We start from the raw sequence: 21,311 nt of genomic DNA on the forward strand, positions 1-21,311 counted from the left end.
CATTTGCTGATTTTCTTTGGGATTCCCAGCCACTGCGGGACCCAATCTGCACGGACTCATACGGACCTGTATGGATTTTTATGGACTGTCTTTTCTGGACTACTAACGAGGACCATTGGCACTTCCTTGATTCGTACATAACTCCCCTGATGATTCTCCTTTATTGGAGTTGAAACGCGTAGGGAGAAGAGAGACATTTAGGTTTATGTTTTGGTTGGTGGGTGTCCATAGTAGGGCTTTGGGGCCTGTCCTTGTTGGGACAGGAGCTCTTTAAGGGTTCACAGGGAAGATAGTGGCAGTGTACCTTTCCTTACATCATTGTAAATACACACCTGTACTTTGTATCTCCCCCACCTCATTGTAGATTGTAAGCTCTCACGAGCAGGGTCGTCTTATTTTGCTTTAATTATTGTATTGTTAACGTTGTTACTTATGACTTTTGTGTTTGAAACTGTTAAACTGTAAAGCGCTGCGGAATATGTTGGCGCTATATAAATAAAGATTATTATTATTATTATTATTACCCTTGGCCCGATGTCTTTTGAGATTATGATCAGCAGTTTCAATTTAAATGTTTGATCTTCTTTTGTTACCAGAAGATAAAAGTCTGAAATGGAGGAAGCAAATGGGGGACAGGAGTCCGGAAGAGGCAACGGGGGGGGGGGGGGGGGGATGGGGGGACAAGGGTCCGGAAGGGGCGACGGGGGAGGGGGGGTACAGGAGTCCAGAAGGGGCAACAGCGGGACAGGTGTCCGGAAGGGGCGACAGGTGTCCAGAAGGAGCAACGGGGGACAGGGGTCTGGAAAAAGCAACGGGGAGACAGCAGTCCGGAAGGGGCGACAGGGCATTGTACCACTCTAAGGTCACATTGTACCAGTCTGAAGTCACACTGTACCAGTCGGAGGTCACACTGTACCAGTCGGAGGTCACACTGTACCAGTTGGAGGTCACACTGTACCAGTTACATTATGCCGGCACCCTTCAGTTCACCTTTGTCCTTCAGTTTCTCCCATTAGAGCAGTAGTAAGGTTCATGTTCTCACCTGTGCTCCATCTCCCGTATGGAGAGGATGACCCCAGACGATGACGACCTCTGCTGTATTGAGGCCAGAAAGGTAAATTCACTCTTATTCCTGAAGAGCTGAATCACCTTTTCTCCGGTGTGCGGCGCCGCGTGAATCTCCCGCTCCACATCTGGAATAAAGCAGACAAGATTATGATTAGGAGTGACACGGCCGAAGTGTGATACGACCAGACCGGGGGCAGCTGTGAGATCTGCCAGCTGCTCCTGCGTGGTCACAATGTGTCAGTCTCATCAGTTTCGGACTGGACAGATTTGACATAAAGACGATGAAGCTAAATCAATCTGATGGAGAAGCAACCAAAAAAAACCTGCAATAATTCAGAGAGGAGTAAAAACATTACACTTACAGAGCCTCCTTGTCAAAATGGGTTCTAACTCCTCTCCATTTCCTTCTCCTATGACAACACTTTCTGTCCCTGTCTTTTATATGGATCCTAATAACCATCTGCTCATTCTAACTGGTGACAATTCTCATTAATGGCCACACATAAGGATAAACATGGGGATCATTCGACAGCTGAGCAGTCAGGCCACAAGACAGGCAGTGTTGTCATGGGGACACAGTACTAGACGAATAGGTCTTGTAAATGTAGATTTTCTTTTTTTTTTTTTTACATTTTGTTGTATAGGACGCCAGGCGCTTACATAGGACTTCTGAGTCCCCTGGAGCGCACAACCTTGCTGCATTAACGCATTGGATTTTCGATGGGTTTGCAAACACTTTGTCCTTGCCCGTCTTCAAAAATATGTAAAGTCGTTACATGATCAGTCTACTTCATATCCTGTCAGCTGGACGGCTTATTCTTGGCTCCTGTCCGACCAGGGTAAATCTGTATCTGACATTAGCATTAGATGAGTGAAATCCTGCATAATCCGGTAAAGAACTGACAAAGTGTAAGCTCCGAAATCACTGAAAGACTGGAGATTAATTATTATATCGAACCACCTTGCTGCGTGACGTGGAAGCTTCCAGCTTGACGGAGACTCCAACATCTGGACAATGAATCAAAACAGTGGTGGTCCCTTTATTGAAAAGAGCACTGTACTGGTGCTTTGCATCCAGAACCCCTAAACCTATTCACATTTTTTTTTACATTTTTACATTGCACCTACAAACCTAAATGTATTTTATAGGAATTTTTTGTGACATAACACAAAGTAGCAAGTATTTGTGAAGTGTAAAGGAAATGATACAGGGTTTGCTAAATATTTTACAAATATAAAACTGTACCTTGTGACATGCCTTTGTATTCAGTACCTAATTAGTAAACTGAGTCCGAATGTGTTATTTATTCGCAGTATAACTACAGATGTTCTGTGAAAACCTCAGAGGTCTGTTTGAGAACATTAGGGATGAAACAGAATCATGAAAACCCAATGAGCCCACCAGACAGGTCAGGGATAAAGTTGTGGGGAAGAGTAAAGCGGTGTAAGATTATAAAAAAATTAGCCCAAGCTCTGAATATCTCCCAAAGCGAAGCTCAATCCATCATACAAATAGGAGTATGGCACAACTGCAAATCTACCAAGACATGGTCGACTACCTAAACGGACATCCCAAGCAAGGAAAGCACTAATAAGAGAACCAGCCAAAAGGCCCATGGGCACTGGAGAAGCTGCAGAGATCCACAGCTCAGGAGGGAGAATCTGTCAACAAAACAGATATTCGCCATATTTTCCACAAAACTGGCCTTCTTTATGGAAGAGTGGCAAGAAGAAATAACTTTTGAAGGGAAGCCATAAGAAGTTACATCATTTGCCGTTTGCAAAAAGCCATGTATAGGACACAGCGAGCATGTGAAGGAGCTCTGGACAGACAAGAGCATAGTAGAACTTTTTGGGCTAAATGCAAATCGCTATGTGTAGCAGAAAACAAGCACTGCACATCACCCTGAAAATACCATCCTCACTGTCAAACATGGTGGTGGCTGCGTCCTGCTGTGGGGAGGCTTTTTTCAGCATGGGCAGGGAGCTGGTCACAGTTGATGGAAAGATAGATGGATTTAAATACAGGGCAATCTTGGAAGAAAATCGGTTAGAGGCTGCAATAGACTTGAGAATGTGGCGTAGGTTCACCTTCTAGCAGGACAACAACCCTACACATCTTGTGTGAGAACGGCGCAGTCACGGTCCAGAGCTAAATCCCATTGAGAATCTGTGACCAGACTTGAAAATTGCTGATACTGAACATTTTTGTTTCGAGTTTAAAAAACAAATTAAAATAAAAAATATAAAAAAATATGAGAAAAAGCGGCAAGATCAATTCTGTGCATCAACAGGCGGCATAGATCTGTGCTAATCTCCCCATCACACCAACTGGCAGCTCCATCCTGTGATTACAGCCTTGTATACTCAGACGTCAATATTTAGTAAATCAGCACAGCAACAATTAGGCAGAGCTCACTTCATAATCCTCCTGCAGCAGCTTTCACTTCCTCCATTGTTCACCTGCGCCCGGGAGTAAGAAATTATGGCAGACGTTCACGCCGCTCGATTCATCAAGCGTCTGATAAGAGAAGACGCCAGAGCTGTAAATTCCCACTGAATAATGGTAAAAGCCTCTAGTACCCTCAAAAACAAAAAACTGTTCTGTATCATCTGACTGTCGATGTCCTGTAACATTGGTGCGTGTCAGTGTATCAGCCGCAGATGTCTCATAACTGATCTTCCCAAACATTGTCATTCACGTATGTACCCCATAACATGTCAACTACAGATTCCCCCATAATAGGCCGTCATCATCTTATATTCCCCACAATATGTCATCTACAGATCTAAAAAAAAAAAAAAAAAAAAAAAAAAACAGGGCTTAATCCGCTTAGAGCCCCATAGCATATAATCTACATATCCCCCATAATAGGGTGTCATTCCCTTATGTCCCCCATAACATGTCATCTACAGATCCCCTATAATAAGGCGTAATCCGCTTGTAGCCCCCATAACATGTAGTCTTCAAACTCCCCATAACAGCGCGTCATTCATTTAAGTCCTACACGACGTCGTCTACACATTTCCTCCATAACAAGACGTCATTGATTATATCCCCAATAAAATGTCATATATAGCAGAGGTGTCAAACTGTATTCCTCAAGGGCCGCAAACAGGTCATGTTTTCAGGATTTTCTTGTACTGCACAGGTGATAATTTAATCACCTACACACAATGATTACAGCACCTTGTGCAATGCTAAGGAAATCCTGAAAACATGACCTGTTTGCGGCCCTTGAGGAATGCAGTTTGACACCTCTGATATATAGATCTCCCATAATAGAGTGTCATTCGCACATTCCCTTTATAACAGGGCATCATCCACTTATGTCCCCCAGGTCGTCATCTACACATTCCCTCGATAACAGGGTGCCATCTGCTTATAACCCCCATAGCATGTCATCTACAGATCGCCTATAATAGGGTGTCATCCGCTTATAGCCCCCATAACATGTCATCTACAGATCCCTCATAATATGGCGTCTTCCACTTACACAGTTGGACTGGAGTAGCTGGACACCAGAAGATTATCCTCAGCAAACCCCTGAACAGGACGAAGAGGGATCCCGCTGGATTCGACTGAATGTGCGTCTGCAATAGTTAACATGGCCGGCAGCTGACGTCAGTGAGCCCATCACAGGTGGAGCAGGACGTTGGCGTCACCGAGTTATGAGGTCACTGTCATGCTAGTGACATGGCAGGCGTATGATGTCGCTGTCATGCGCCGCCTGCGACAGGCGCACTGACGTCAGCCGCTGGCCTCTAATAGCTTGGCAGCCATGTTAACATGGCCGCTCTGGATCTTAAAGACGCCGGGAGTGTAGGCAGGCACGAATTTATTTTTTTCTTCTGTGGATGCAGCATGATGCGGGGACAGGACCAGGAACATAGGGGCCCAAGATGGGGAGACATTATTAAAAGGGCCAGGTTGAGGGACTTAATTACTGTATAGAGGCCTAAATGAGGAACATACATTTTTAGTTTATGGCGGCAAATTGAGGACATAATTACTGTAGGGGCCAATCAGGGGACGTTATTACTGCTGTAATACAATTTACTTTTAAGACTACTGTTTTCCGTGAAGGGGACAAAAGGGAGATCCTATAAGGCTATGTGCACACGTAGAATGGACCTCTGCGGATTTTTCCGCAGCGGATTTTTAGAAATCTGCAGGTAAAAAGGCACTGAGTTTTACCTGCGGATTTACTGCGTTTTTTTATGTGGATTTCACCTGCGGTTTTACACCTGCGGATTCCTATTGTGGAGCAGGTGTAAACCGCTGCAGAATCCGCACAAAGAGATGACATGCTGCGGAATGTAAACCGCTGTGCTTCCGTGCTGTATTTTCTGTAGCATGGGCACAGCGTTTGTTTTCAATAGGTTTACATTGTACTGTAAACTCATTGGAAACTGCTGCGGATCCGCAGCAAAATCCGCAACGTGTGCACATAGCCTTACTGTGCAGGGAGGCACTACGTCACTTTTTCTTCATCTGGCATGGTGGAAAAGTTGGGGAATGTGCTCTGGAAGCGATCAGCTACTGATAACTATTTTTTGCAGAAACGAGTCTTGGCTGGAAGAAGAGATTGCGGTCTGAACTGGATGAAGAAAAGCAGAGATGAAGGACTTCAGCCAAAGACGTCACTGGCGAGTCAGTGACACTATATACTATGTACAGAGTTCCTGTATATAATGTCACTGGCGATCCTTGTAATACCTGCACATTGACACTAAATACAGAGCTCCCATGTATAATGTCACGGTGATCACTGTATTACCTGTACACTGACACTATATACAGAGCTCTTGTGTATAATGTCACTGGCGATCACTGTATTAATTGTACACTGACATTGTATACAGAGCTTCTGTGTATAATATCACTGGTGATCACTGTATTATCTGTACACTATACACTATATACAGAGCTCCTGTGTATAATGTCACCAGCGATCACTGTATATTGCCTGCACACTGACCATATATACAGAGCTCCTACGTCACTGTGATCATTGCATTATCTGTACACTGACACTATATACAGAGCTTCTGTGTATAATGTCACTGTGATTACTATATTACCTTTACACTGTATACCATATACAGAGCCTTTGTGTATAAATTCACTGTTGATCCCTGTATTACCAGTACACTGACACTATATACAGAGCTCTTGAGTATAAGGTCACTGGTGATCCCAGTATTACCTGTATAATATACACTATATACAGAGCTCCTGTGTATAATGTCAAGAGAGCTAGCTTTTCTCTGACAACAGTTTGACAATAGTGGAAAGAGGGAACCCTAAGTGGTGGGGAAAAAAAAGATCTAGCTGGTCCCATTGCATGGAGAACATTATACATTTTAAATACTCGGTTTCCTTCATTACTTCAAATACCATCCAAGTAAACGACACATTTTCTACATCTATAGTCACCACTAGAGGGAGCTAGCTGCATACGATGTTACTACTGAATTGCAGGTGTCTCCAGTTTGCTCCTTCTAGTAATTTATTTTAGAATTTTAGTACATAACTAAATATTTGCAATGGATTTGGAGTTTTTGTTCTAGAAAAACAATCGACTAAATATTTAGCACTGTTGAATTATAGTGCTGGGTACAAAACGTGCAAGGGCAAACATTGCAAAGAGTTTGTATGTTCTCCCAGTGTTTGCGTAGGATTCCTCTTGGTTCTCCAGTTTCCTTCTATATTCCAAAGAGATTGTGATTGGGAATTTAGATTGAGAGCCCCAATGGAGATAGTGATGATGATGATAAATAAAAATAGATTATTGAATTCAATCAGCACAGACTGTTATAGTCGGGAAGCGTACACCCCGTTTATTCTCTTATACCCAGGGAGGCATAGGGATGGGGAATCTGATTCGAACCACCAATGAGGAGGACATGCTCGTGTCCTAATGAGTGACTTCGGTGTGCTCAAATAAGATCCTCGACGCCCCGCGGCTGCATGTTTGACAGCTGCAACACGTGCAAGGATTTCCTAACAAACAGGCGCAATCCCTACATGTGTTGTGGCTGTCAAACAGCCACGAGACATGCAGGCGCTGGGACTCAGACATAGTATTCGGGCATGTCGAAGTCACTCATTAGCACATGAGCATGCTCAGATAACACCTTATCCCAGCACACTCGCTAATCACTAGTCAGGAACACACAGGACACGTTCAGAACACAGTAATAAAGATCTAAAGTGATTTGGTGGTAGTTTGGGAGGATTGGGGGACCTGCTAGAAGAGGGACCCTTTTAGCCGATTAGCTGAAGTTCTTATTGATCTTACAAAAAAGTTGTTCAAAGTAGACAAAAAAAAAAACAAAAAGTGTGAAAAAATTAAATAAATAAAAATAAAAAACATAAAATGTAAACCAAAAACATATACTTTAAAAAAAATCATATAAAACATTTTCAAAAGTAGGTCTACTAAAATATGTGTGTGTGTGTGTGTGTGTGTGTGTGTGTGTGTGTGTGTGTGTGTGTGTGTGTGTGTGTGTGTGTGTGTGTGTGTGTGTGTCTGTGTCTATTTTCATGACTATGAAAATTGTACATTCACACTGAAGGCATCAAAACTATGAATTAACACATGTGGAATTATATACTTAACAAAAAAGTGTGAAACAACTGAAATTATGTCTTATATTCTAGGTTCTTCAAAGTAGCCACCTTTTGCTTTGATGACTGCTTTGCACACTCTTGGCATTCTCTTGAGGAGCTTCAAGAGGTAGTCCCCGGGAATGGTTTTCACTTCACAGGTGTGCCCTGTCAGGTTTAGTAAGTGGGATTTATTGTCTTATAAACGGGGTTGGGACCATCAGTTGTGTTGTGCAAAAGTCTGGTGGATACACAGCTGATAGTCCTACTGAATATACTGTTAGAATTTGTATTATGGCAAGAAAAAAGCAGCTAAGTAAAGAAAAACGAGTGGCCATCATTACTTTAAGAAATGAAGGTCAGTCAGTCCGAAAAATTAGGTAAACTTTGAAAGTGTCCCCAAGTGCAGTGGCAAAAACTACAAAGAAACTGGCTCACATGAGGACTGCCCCAGGAAAGGAAGACCAAAAGTCACCTCTGCTTCTGAGGATAAGTTTATCCGAGTCACCAGCCTCAGAAATCGCAGGTTAACAGCAGCTCAGATTAGAGACCAGGTCAATGCCACACAGAGTTCTAGCAGCAGACACATCTCTACAACAACTGTTAAGAGGAGACTTTGTGCAGCAGGCCTTCATGGTAAAATAGCTGGTAGGAAACCACTGCTAAGGACAGCAAAGAAGCAGAAGAGACTTGTGTGGGCTAAAGAACACAAGGAATGGACATTAGACCAGTGGGAATCTGTGCTTTGGTCTGATGAGTCCAAATTTGAGTCCAAATCTTTGGTTCCAACCACTGTGTCTTTGAAGTGTGAAACAACTAAAATTATGTCTTATATTCTAGGTTCTTCAAAGTAGCCACCTTTTGCTTTGATGACTGCTTTGCACACTCTTGGCATTCTCTTGATGAGCTTCAAGAGGTAGTCACCGGGAATGGTCTTCCAACAATCTTGAAGGAGTTCCCAGAGATGCTTAGCACTTGTTGGCCCTTTTGCCTTCACTCTGCGGTCCAGCTCACCCCATACCATCTTGATTGGGTTCAGGTCTGGTGACTGTGGAGGCCAGGTCATCTGGCGTAGCACCCCATCACTCTCCTTCTTGGTCAAATAGCCCTTACACAGCCTGGAGGTGTTTGGGGTCATTGTCCTGTTGAAAAATAAATGATGGTCCAACTAAACGCAAACCGGATGGAATAGCATGCCACTACAAGATGCTGTGGTAGCCATGCTGGTTCAGTATGCCTTCAATTTTGAATAAATCCCCAACAGTGTCACCATCAAAGCACCCCCACACCATCACACCTCCTCCTCCATGCTTCACGGAGGGAACCAGGCATGTAGAGTCCATCCGTTCACCTTTTCTGCGTCGCACAAAGACACAGTGGTTGGAACCAAAGATCTCAAATTTGGACTCCAAAATATAGAAGTGACAGCGCTCCATCCGGGTGTATTCCAAAATTCAAAACTTTATTGAAGCCATAAAAACAGCAGACAGCAACGTTTCGACCTTATAGGTCTTTATCAAGCATGTCTAACAGTGCAAAGGGCCGGCTATAAATAGTATAGGTGCCACACAGGGCACCAATCACCAATGAGCCCCACCCCCCCACGTAATTTAACAATATATACAATAATAAAAACAAAGATCAAACATGTACCTAATAAAAATCTCCCCACCCAGGTATAGATCGCATGCACAAAATATCTGGGTGGGGAGATTTTTATTAGGTACATGTTTGATCTTTGTTTTTATTATTGTATATATTGTTAAATTACGTGGGGGGGTGGGGCTCATTGGTGATTGGTGCCCTGTGTGGCACCTATACTATTTATAGCCGGCCCTTTGCACTGTTAGACATGCTTGATAAAGACCTATAAGGTCGAAACGTTGCTGTCTGCTGTTTTTACGGCTTCAATAAAGTTTTGAATTTTGGAATACACCCGGATGGAGCGCGGTCACTTCTATATTTTGGACTTCGTATGGCCCTAGGTGGTTCCCGGGACCCAGACGTGCGCTCCTGCTTGTGAAGTGCGGTAGCCATCTTGTTTGTTGTTGCTCAAATTTGGATTCATCAGACCAAAGCACAGATTTCCACTGGTCTAATGTCCATTCCTTGTGTTCTTTAGCCCAAACAACTCTCTTCTGCTTGTTGCCTGTCCTTAGCAGTGGTTTCTTAGCAGCTGTTTTACCATGAAGGCCTGCTGCACAAAGTCTCCTCTTAACAGTTGTTGTAGAGATGTGTCTGCTGCTAGAACTCTGTGTGGCATTGACCTGGTCTCTAATCTGAGCTGCTGTATATATGTACACACCGTATATATATATATATATATATATATATATATATATATATATATATATATATATATATATATATATATATATATATATATATATATATATATATATATATATATATATATATATATATATGGGTCATTTTTATGGCTCTATTATAATCACTTAAACACTGGCAGCTTGATGAAAATTCTTTACACCGTAACAAACCCACTAGCCTGGCTTGTGTCTTCCGGTGCACACGCAATGTCGCCTGCTCACACGTATGGTCTATCGCACTCTGCATTATCTATCCACCCTATGTGAGCCGGCAGACCATCGCGCCGTTCGGCTCCACATTAATATTCCACAAGTCAGCATTACACGTACAAAACCTCCGCCTCTCGTTATTCCTGCGCTCCACGAGGCAGAACGCATCGTGCTAAATAAAGATTATTCTGTAAACGTTGTTTTTTTTTCTATTTTTAAATATTTAATGTTGCGTAAACTCGAAATCAAAAGGACGCAAGAAAAAAAAAGGATAGATGTAGATTAAATGTCACTGGTGTAATTAGGCTGTTGGCTCATATGAAATGCATATTAAATGTCATATGCAAACCGCCATACATTATTCAATCTCCATTAGGTGCCATCTATTTTGTACTTGTTGCTCACAGAATATTCTAATGAGGCTCGGCAGAAGCGTGGCCCCCGCGTCTATCTCCACAGGCTGCCGGGTTGTATCAGTATGACCTACAGTGATCAACAGAAATCAGCATCTGAGCTATTGCTGATTCTCCTTCCTCCCATACATAGGTCAGTGTAACCACATATTAGTATTCTTTCTACAAAGGGTCATTTATTAGGTTGTCGCTTTGATTTCTGGAGGTTTCTGTAGCCAAAACAAACCACAATCAGCTGATTGCTCATTTAGAGAAGTCCAGACAGAGCAACCTACTAAAATGTTGAAATTCTCACTGCCCAAGACCTCCAGCAGGGGGAGCTCATTGTATGCAGATCGTTAATAGTGATGAGCAAATGTGTTCTAATAAGGTGTTATCTGAGCATGCTTGTGTGCTAATAGAGTCTTCTGCGTGATCTAATACCGTAATATGTTAAAGTCCCTGTGGCTGCATGTGTCGTGCCTGTCTTACAGCTGCGGTGAACCGGACATATTATTCAAGCATGCCGAAGACACTAATTTAGCACACGAGCATGCTCAGATAACACCTTATGCAAGCACACTCACTAGTGATGAGCAAGTATACTCGTTACTCGGGTGGTCTCCGAGTATTTGTAACTGCTCAGAGATTTAGTTTTTATTGATGCAGCTGAATGATTTACAGCTACTAGCCAGCCTGAGTACATGTGGGGGTTGCCTGGTTGCTAGGGAATCCCCACATGTAATAAAGCGGTCTTCCTTGCCGCACCTGCATGATTTGCGGCTACTAAACTAAATCTCCGAGCAGTCACAAATACTCGGAGACCACCCGAGCGTGCTCTGGAAAACCAGAGCAACAAGTATACTCGCTCATCACTAACGCTCACTCATCACTTAATAGGAGCATGGGGGGACATCATTAATGGTGGAAGGATGGGACAATTACTTTTCCATGGGGGAGCAAAAAGGGAATTATTACAGGTCCTTCTCAAAAAATTAGCATATAGTGTTAAATTTCATTATTTACCATAATGTAATGATTACAATTAAACTTTCATATATTATAGATTCATTATCCACCAACTGAAATTTGTCAGGTCTTTTATTGTTTTAATACTGATGATTTTGGCATACAACTCCTGATAACCCAAAAAACCTGTCTCAATAAATTAGCATATTTCACCCATCCAATCAAATAAAAGTGTTTTTTAATAACAAACAAAAAAAACATCAAATAATAATGTTCAGTTATGCACTCAATACTTGGTCGGGAATCCTTTGGCAGAAATGACTGCTTCAATGCGGCGTGGCATGGAGGCAATCAGCCTGTGACACTGCTGAGATGTTATGGAGGCCCAGGATGCTTCAATAGCGGCCTTAAGCTCATCCAGAGTGTTGGGTCTTGCGTCTCTCAACTTTCTCTTCACAATATCCCACAGATTCTCTATGGGGTTCAGGTCAGGAGAGTTGGCAGGCCAATTGAGCACAGTAATACCATGGTCAGTAAACCATTTACCAGTGGTTTTGGCACTGTGAGCAGGTGCCAGGTCGTGCTGAAAAATGAAATCTTCATCTCCATAAAGCATTTCAGCTGATGGAAGCATGAAGTGCTCCAAAATCTCCTGATAGCTAGCTGCATTGACCCTGCCCTTGATGAAACACAGTGGACCAACACCAGCAGCTGACATGGCACCCCACACCATCACTGACTGTGGGTACTTGACACTGGACTTCAGGCATTTTGGCATTTCCTTCTCCCCAGTCTTCCTCCAGACTCTGGCACCTTGATTTCCGAATGACATGCAAAATTTGCTTTCATCAGAAAAAAGTACTTGGGACCACTTAGCAACAGTCCAGTGCTGCTTCTCTGTAGCCCAGGTCAGGCGCCTCTGCCGCTGTTTATGGTTCAAAAGTGGCTTTACCTGGGGAATGCGGCACCTGTAGCCCATTTCCTGCACACGCCTGTGCACGGTGGCTCTGGATGTTTCCACACCAGACTCAGTCCACTGCTTCCTCAGGTTCCCCAAGGTCTGGAATCGGTCCTTCTCCACAATCTTCCTCAGGGTCCGGTCTCCTCTTCTCGTTGTACAGCGTTTTCTGCCACATTGTTTCCTTCCAACAGACTTACCATTGAGGTGCCTTGATACAGCACTCTGGGAACAGCCTATTTGTTGAGAAATTTCTTTCTGGGTCTTACCCTCTTGCTTGAGGGTGTCAATGATGGCCTTCTTGACATCTGTCAGGTCGCTAGTCTTACCCATGATGGGGGTTTTGAGTAATGAACCAGGCAGGGAGTTTATAAAAGCCTCAGGTATCTTTTGCATGTGTTTAGAGTTAATTAGTTGATTCAGAAGATTAGGGTAATAGGTCGTTTAGAGAACCTTTTCTTGATATGCTAATTTATTGAGACAGGTTTTTTGGGTTATCAGGAGTTGTATGCCAAAATCATCAGTATTAAAACAATAAAAGACCTGACAAATTTCAGTTGGTGGATAATGAATCTATAATATATGAAAGTTTAATTGTAATCATTACATTATGGTAAATAATGAAATTTAACACTATATGCTAATTTTTTGAGAAGGACCTGTATATGTGGTCACAAAAGAGGTATTATTATTGTATGGGGGACACAAAGGGGACATTACTACTGTACAGGGAAGCTAAAAGGGCATTATTATTGTATAGGGACACAAAGGGGGAATTATTATTGTGTGGGAAAACAATAAAGGCATTATTGTGTGAGGATGCAAAAGGTAAATTATAATCATATTGGGGTGCAAAAGGAGCATTACTGTTCGGTAGACACAAAAGGGGGACAATTATTGTGTAAGGGTACAAAGAAAAAATGAAAAGGGGACAAGACTTCTGCATTAAGTATGTTAAGATAAAGGGGGTGTACTGTTCGTTGTCAGTGGGGACACAAAACTGGGGTACAGTAATAGTCGATTGAATATCTGTGCACGGCAATATGCAGGTGGCGATATCTGTCTTGGTATAGTGGTTTTTGTTAATGATTAGTATGGTGGTAATAAGTAGTCATGGTGTGGCGGTATTATTTGCGCTTCATATAGGTAGAGTTATTTGCTATGTGCATGCTGTCTAAATACTGGTTATAATTTCTCTTGAGGGAAAAATGACCAGAGCATGCTGGGGTAATAGTACTCCACACTTGTCCACGTGTATTCGTACCGCACACTATTAGGCACATATGAAGAAAATACTGGAAGAGTATTAACAAGAATGAACCCCAGGTCAAACCTCAAAATAAAATCTGACTCCAGAAAAATCCCTAAAATGAAGTAAGACGACTTTAAACAAAACCCTTCCAAATCAAACCTTAGACCAGTGCTTCAGAGCAAAACATGCATGGCTACAATATTGGAACAGGACTTGGATTCTTGCTGCTCGTGCTTCGGACTGCATAAATCAGTCAAGTTCCCTTTAAGCAGGCCTCAAAATTAACTCCCATGGGAGACCAGACCCCTTCATAAAGTCATTTAAACCCTAGAGCATCAAATTATAGGACCACTCCACTCCTGATTTTGCTTGGTCTTGAGGACCCAACAAATAAGTCCTGATAGTAACCACCATCCCTGGCCAACATCAAGCCTTTATTTGCAGGGTCTTAACGGCCTCTTGGGCTTCTTTCACACTTGTGTCATTTGGCCTCCGTCGCAATGCGTCGTTTTGGAGAAAAAACGCATCCTGCAAAGTTGCCCTCAGGATGCGTTTTTTCTCCATAGACTTGTATTACCGACGCATCGTGACGTATTGACACACGTTCCATACGTCATGCACCGGATGCTTCAGTATTTGGCAGACCGTCGTAGCAAAAAAAAGGTTCAAGGGAACGTTTTTTTCGTACGTTGGGTCCTGTATTTTGAACTGCCCTGGTGCGGCCGGAATTCCCCCCTTCCTCCCTGGGACTTCACAATGGGCAGCGGACGCGTTGAAACACTGCGTTCGCTGCCCACGTTGTGCAAAAAAAAAAATCACTGTCAGTCGGTACGTTGCGCCGACGCTTTGTGACGGCCCTGTACCGACGGAAGTGTGAAAGAAGCCTTACTTGAAATCGACAGTGTGGTTCCTCTGGACTATGAGGATCTCACCCCTGTGGTTACATAGCCGCAGTTAAAGTATTGGTATCCACCAGCAGAGGGAGCTCAGGAGCTTACTGTATACAGAGTTCAATAATGTAAACTCCTAAGCTCCCCCTAGTGGTGGCTGCAGGTATACAGGATTTAAACTACAACTACGCAGAGGATTTGGAGCTGTGTATTAGAAAATACACTGACTGGGACCTTCGTTTGTTTTAGGGACACATGCACTTTCATGAAGATTTCACTTCCTCTCATAATTATATGAAAAATGTTCTGCCTCTGTGGCTCTCACTCTCCTCTGGGAGATGACAAATCAAGCAAATATAAATATCAAGCCTTGGAATAAGATGTTGTACGCAGGAAGCAGACAAGAAAACATGTGTTTTATCCCCTTATCTAATCACAATAAATGTGAGGTTTTTGCACGTTCTGTAGAAAGTCTTGAGTGAAGCATTAATCTGGGATTAGAGATGAATTCTTAAATCCCATGACACTTCTTGATAAAACAGGATGCACTCGGGAAATATGTGACGCGGCTCTATCTGCCATAATGGGAACATTGTTATCTAGTGCAGATAGCAGCAATGTGCCCTCAAAGCTGTAACACATGCAGAATATAATATATAATATAGCAGAGACGGGTGTGCGGAGCTGTACAGTGATATTAAATCTGCCTCATTCGGCACAATTCACCACATAAGGATGCGCCTCCAGGCTTTATTTACCCTTCAGATGTCATTGTATCCGTCCTGCTGTAGGTTTAGTGCTTCTGGTGGATCATGAGCAATGGTCTCTTTCACCTGCTTCCTGCCAGCACAGCTCTGCTCTGCATTACCAATACCACACCCACACCGCAGCATCAGTACTTATAAACACGAAGAATATTACATTATACCATCAAGACATGTTCATATTCACACTACAATGGTTATCTTCAGGGGCAGGTATGCGACAGTCTCAGTCACACCCTTACAACTTCATTCTCAGGATTAATCTCAACATCACGGAGCAAGAAAGCCCAAAATGTTGTCAGTTATTAATATCCTGTTCCCCCCCCCCCCCCCCCCCGGATAGTCTATGGCTACTTTCACACTAGCGTCGGATTCGGCCCATCGCATTGCGTCGGGCCGAGATTCCGACGCTAGCGTTTGTTGTGCCGCACAACGGAGGCAGCGGATGCATTTCTCCGGCGCATCCGCTGCCCCATTGTAAGGTGCGGGGAGGTGGGGGCGGAGTTCCAACTGCGCATCCGTCGGCTGCAAAAAACGTTACATTTAACGTTTTTTGCTCCCGACGGTCCGCCACAACACAACGCAACCGTCGCAAGACGGTTGCGACGTGTGTCAATACGTCGCAATGCGTCGGTAATGTAACTCTATGGGGCAAAAACGCATCCTGCAAACAACTTTGCAGGATGCATTTTTTTCCCTAAACGACGCATTGCAACGTATTAAAAAAAACGCCAGTGTGAAAGTAGCCTAACACTGATGACCAGCCATCATTTGAAGTCACTCATAGAATGGTAAATTTGGAAGGTACCTAGTCAGGGCCGTATTTGCCACTAGGCACTTGAGGGCACGTGCCTAGGGCGGCGGGATGCGGGGGGGCGCCCTTGAGCTAGGTTTTTTCTTTTTTTTTATTTTTTTTTTTTTATAAAACTCCGGGGTCAAGTTTCCGCCCCCCCTCCTCCCTCCCTCCTTCCCGCCCCCCCCCTCCTCCCTCCTTCCCGCCCCCCTCCCTCCCTCCCTGAAGACGTAATACTCACCTTCCTCCAGCGGTGGCTGCAACTGCGTCTCAGCGCCTGCAGCGCGTCCTGTCTTCAGCGGTCACATGGTACCGATCATTAAGGGTGATGAATATGCGCATATTCATCACCCTTAATTAGCGCTACCATGTGACCGCTGAAGACAGGAAGGAAGACGCTGAGATGCCAGGAAGTTCTGTGCTGCGCGCCGGTGAGAGGTAAGTATGACAGGGAAAAAAAGTGGGGTGCCGTGCACACAGGGGGGAAGGATGGGGAGCCGTGCACACAGGGGGGAAGGATGGGGAGCCGTGCATACAGGGGAGAAGGATGGGGAGCCGTGCATACAGGGGAGAAGGATGGGGAGCCGTGCATACAGGGGAGAAGGATGGGGAGCCGTGCATACAGGGGAGAAGGAAGGGGAGCCGTGCATACAGGGGAGAAGGATGGGGAGCCGTGCACACAGGGGAGAAGGATGGGGAGCCGTGCACACAGGGGAGAAGGATGGGGAGCCGTGCACACAGGGGAGAAGGATGGGGAGCCGTGCACACAGGGGAGAAGGATGGGGAGCCGTGCACACAGGGGAGAAGGATGGGGAGCCGTGCATACAGGGGAGAAGGATGGGGAGCCGTGCATACAGGGGAGAAGGATGGGGAGCCGTGCACACAGGGGAGAAGGATGGGGAGCCGTGCATACAGGGGAGAAGGATGGGAACCGTGCACACAGGGGAGAAGGATGGGGAGCCGTGCACACAGGGGAGAAGGATGGGGAGCCGTGCACACAGGGGAGAAGGATGGGGAGCCGTGCACACAGGGGAGAAGGATGGGGAGCCGTGCATACAGGGGAGAAGGATGGGGAGCCGTGCATACAGGGGAGAAGGATGGGGAGCCGTGCACACAGGGGAGAAGGATGGGGAGCCGTGCACACAGGGGAGAAGGATGGGGAGCCGTGCACACAGGGGAGAAGGATGGGGAGCCGTGCACACAGGGGAGAAGAATGGGGAGCCGTGCACACAGGGGAGAAGGATGGGGAGCCGTGCACGCAGGGGAGAAGGATGGGGAGCCGTGCACGCAGGGGAGAAGGATGGGGAGCCGTGCACGCAGGGGAGAAGGATGGGGAGCAGTGAACGCAGGGGAGAAGGATGGGGAGCCGTGCATACAGGGGAGAAGGATGGGGAGCCGTGCACGCAGGGGAGAAGGATGGGGAGCCGTGAACGCAGGGGAGAAGGATGGGGGAGCCGTGAACGCAGGGGAGAAGGATGGGGGAGCCATGAACGCAGGGTGGGAGGATGGGGGAGCCATGAACGCAGGGGAGAAGGATGGGGGAGCCATGAACGCAGGGGAGGATGGGGAGCCAGCCATGAACGCAGAGTGGGAGGATGGGGGAGCCATGAACGCAGAGTGGGAGGATGGGGGAGCCATGAACGCAGGGGAGAAGGATGGGGGAGCCATGAACGCAGGGGAGAAGGATGGGGGAGCCATGAACGCAGGGTGGGAGGATGGGGGAGCCATGAACGCAGGGTGGGAGGATGGGGGAGCCATGAACGCAGGGGAGAAGGATGGGGGAGCCATGAACGCAGGGGAGAAGGATGGGGAGCCATGAACGCAGAGTGGGAGGATGGGGGAGCCATGAACGCATGGGAGAAGGATGGGGGAGCCATGAACGCAGGGGAGAAGGATGGGGAGCCATGAACGCAGAGTGGGAGGATGGGGGAGCCATGCTTGCAGGGGAGAAGGATGGGGGAGCCATGAACGCAGGGTGGGAGGATGGGGGAGGCATGAACGCAGTGTGGGAGGATGGAGTATAAATATGGAGTATAAATACTGGGCCCTATAAGGGGGACACAGTGTGAGAGGACAGTGTGAAGAGGGGACCGGTATAGAAAGGAGAGGTCAGTGTGAAGAGCATGTACCATAAGAGGGACAGTGTGGGGGTCATACTTTGTGCAGACAATATAGTGAGGGGCAATTTTTTATTTGGGAGCATTATAATGACACTTGTATCTTTAAGGGCGTCATGTGGAGACTTTCTGCAAAAGAGCGGCGAAGATGGAAGTCTGCAGAGACGGCTGTGGATGAGAAAAAACTCATCATGGGATCTGGACAAGATGAAGAAAAGGAGAACGGCTCCAGAGGCGACGTCATCTATCAGGTACCTGGATGTAAATGTTATTTGTGATGCTAACTCTCATGTTTTTATATATGCTAGGAGATTTAAAGGGACACTGTCACCTGAATTTGGAGGGAAAAATTTTCAGCCATAGGGGTGGGGTTTTCGGGTGTTTGATTCACCCTTTCCATACCCGCTGGCTGCATGCTGGCTGCAATATTGGATTGAAGCTCATTCTCTGTCCTCCGTAGTACATACTGTACCTGCACAATCTGCAATCTTGCCTTGTGCAGGCGTGTACTATGGAGGACAGAGAATGAGCTTCAATCCAATATTGCAGCCAGCATGCAGCCAGCGGGTAAGGAAAGGGTGAATCAAACACCCGAAAACCCCGCCCCTATGGCTGAAAATTGTTCCCTCCAAATTCAGGTGACAGAGTCCCTTTTAAAGGGGATGTCCAGGCTTGTGATGAGTCTGCAGTCATTCTTTGTGACTGCAGACTTCTGAATTCTCACAGTGCACACTGCACGCTGTCAGGATTCTCTCATGCTGGGGATTTACATTAATGCGATCATGTGCTGACTAGACATGCGTGACCTCCGTCAATGAAAATGAACTGAGCGAGGCCGGGCACATCTAGTCGGAATGTTGTCAGAAGTATACAAATCACATACTTGTGCTGACATGACTGTCCACCGGCAAGGGAGAATCCTAAAAGTGTGCAGTGCATGCGTTGTGAGAATTCAGAAGCTGCGATGTCAGGATTCAGCTCTGCAAGTTCCAGTAGTCGTCACATGGACACGTCACTCATATGCGATTTTCAGACTTAGAGTATGTGTCCACGTTCAGGATTGCATCAGGATTTGGTCAGTATTTTACATCAGTATTTGTAGCCAAAACCAGGAGTGGGTGATAAATACAGAAGTGGTGCATATGTTTCTATTATAGTTTTCCTCTAAGGCTATGTGTTCACTTTCAGGATGGCCGGCAGTATCGCCGGAGCGGCTTAGCCGCTCTGCGGTAAGCCCCGCCCCCTTTCTGGGACGCGATGATGCCGGATGTGTTCACAGCACACATCCGGCATCATCGCACCCCACCATAGCGCCCTGTGCTATATCTTGCGGCGACGCAGCGTCGCCGCAAGATATACGGACATGCTGCGATCTGAAAAGACGCGCAGCATGTCCGGAGTCGCAGGGCCACCGCGTGCGTGTTACCACGCATAGTGGAGACGGGATTTCATTAAATCCCCTCCACTATGCTGTAACATCTGGACGCTGCGTGTTTGACGTTGCGGCTCTATGCAGCGTCAGACACGCAGCGTTTCCTGCACGTGGAAACAGACCCTAATTGTTCCACTCCTGGTTTTGGCTTACAAATACTGATGAAAAATCCTGACCAAATCCTGATGCAATCCTGAACGTGGACACATACTCTTATGGTCCTGTGACAACGAGCTTCTCTTCTGCTTCTCTTAGTTTTTCACTGAACATTGAGAGCATTAGGGAGAGGAGCTCGTGGGCACATGACTGAGTGTGCAAATCACATATGTCCTTGGCGGAGGGGGGGCACCAAAATGAATTCTTTCCCCGGGTGCCAGAAACCCTAGATACACCTCTGCCGGTATCCTACTGCGAGCGGCGATTACCGGGTCCGGTGGAGGGAGGTCTGTGCACAGGCAGTGAGGCAGGGACTGAGGGTGTGCACAGAGAGGATGGAGACCCGGACACTGCCCGTCCCAGTCTACGCCGTAGCCTAGAGCCCTCATTATCATAGGAATATGTCAGTTAATAAATTGCTTTTCTGAAGCTTTATAGTGTAGTTATAGGTCAGGGAGGGTTGGATAGGGATGAGCTAGCAAGGTGCAGGGACAGGTAGTGATGGCTACTTGCGAACATGTGCGGCAATTGCGGTTTTGCACTTACGATGATACATAAAACACTGCTAGTAGTGTTTTTTCTCATTGCTGCAAGTACCGCATTTGCCGGATGGCGGCAAAACCGCAAGTGCCGCACATGTCTGTAAGTCCCATAGGGAATGAATGAGGCCGAATGCAGTGTTGCCCTAAGTGATCCATTACGCAGCAGATGCGGAAAAACTGTCGGATCTGCTGCAAAAGGCGACTTTCACATCAGCGATTTTTGCCAAAGTCACTGCCGATAGTGTTATACTCACCAAAGGGGGAGGCAGCACTAAAAGTGCCTAGGGCAGCAGAAACTCTAAATACGGCCCTGTACCTAGTCCTGGGTCATCTGGTCCAACCCCCTGCTCAGAGCAGGATTCACTAAATCATCCCAGACAGACGTCTGTCTAGCCTCTGTCTGAAGACGTCCATTGAAGGAGAACTCACCACCTCTTGTGGCAGTCTGTTCCACTCATTGATAACTGTCAACATTTTTTAAAGGCAATGCATTAGGATAGTCATGAGACCTGAATTTTGGGCAGAATGAATCGGGAGTCCCGCCAGGTTATTTCAGTCGTGTTTGTTTTACTCTGAAACATGATGGAGTTTCAGGGAAGGAATACCTTGAAAATGCAGGAACAACTCCCCTCGTTGTCTGACGTCACACATACTCCTCCTGGTTGCATGCTCCTATTGGTTGTGTCTTAGAGACGCACAATGAATTGGCTTTAAAATAACCAAATTGAATATGCTATTGTTTTTCTCTGCTGAAGGTCAGTGGGGCCGAAACATCATTTTTTTTAATACACGACTTATCCACTGAATACAATAAGTTTAATCATA

General features: G+C 45.7%; 1 protein-coding gene across 4 annotated transcripts in view; it reads right to left on the bottom strand.

The window, feature by feature from the left end:
• NELL1 (neural EGFL like 1) overlaps nt 1-21,311 on the bottom strand; it is a 784,159-nt gene that overhangs the window by 637,564 nt on the left and 125,284 nt on the right. For all 4 annotated transcript variants that reach the window (XM_069738862.1, XM_069738865.1, XM_069738866.1 and 1 more), the window contains exon 3: nt 1,043-1,193. In XM_069738862.1, the coding sequence (XP_069594963.1) occupies nt 1,043-1,193 (151 nt within the window). The remainder of the gene's footprint in view (nt 1-1,042; nt 1,194-21,311) is intronic.

Source organism: Ranitomeya imitator, chromosome 9 (assembly GCF_032444005.1).
Source record: "Ranitomeya imitator isolate aRanImi1 chromosome 9, aRanImi1.pri, whole genome shotgun sequence".
NCBI classification, from domain to species: Eukaryota; Metazoa; Chordata; class Amphibia; order Anura; family Dendrobatidae; genus Ranitomeya; species Ranitomeya imitator.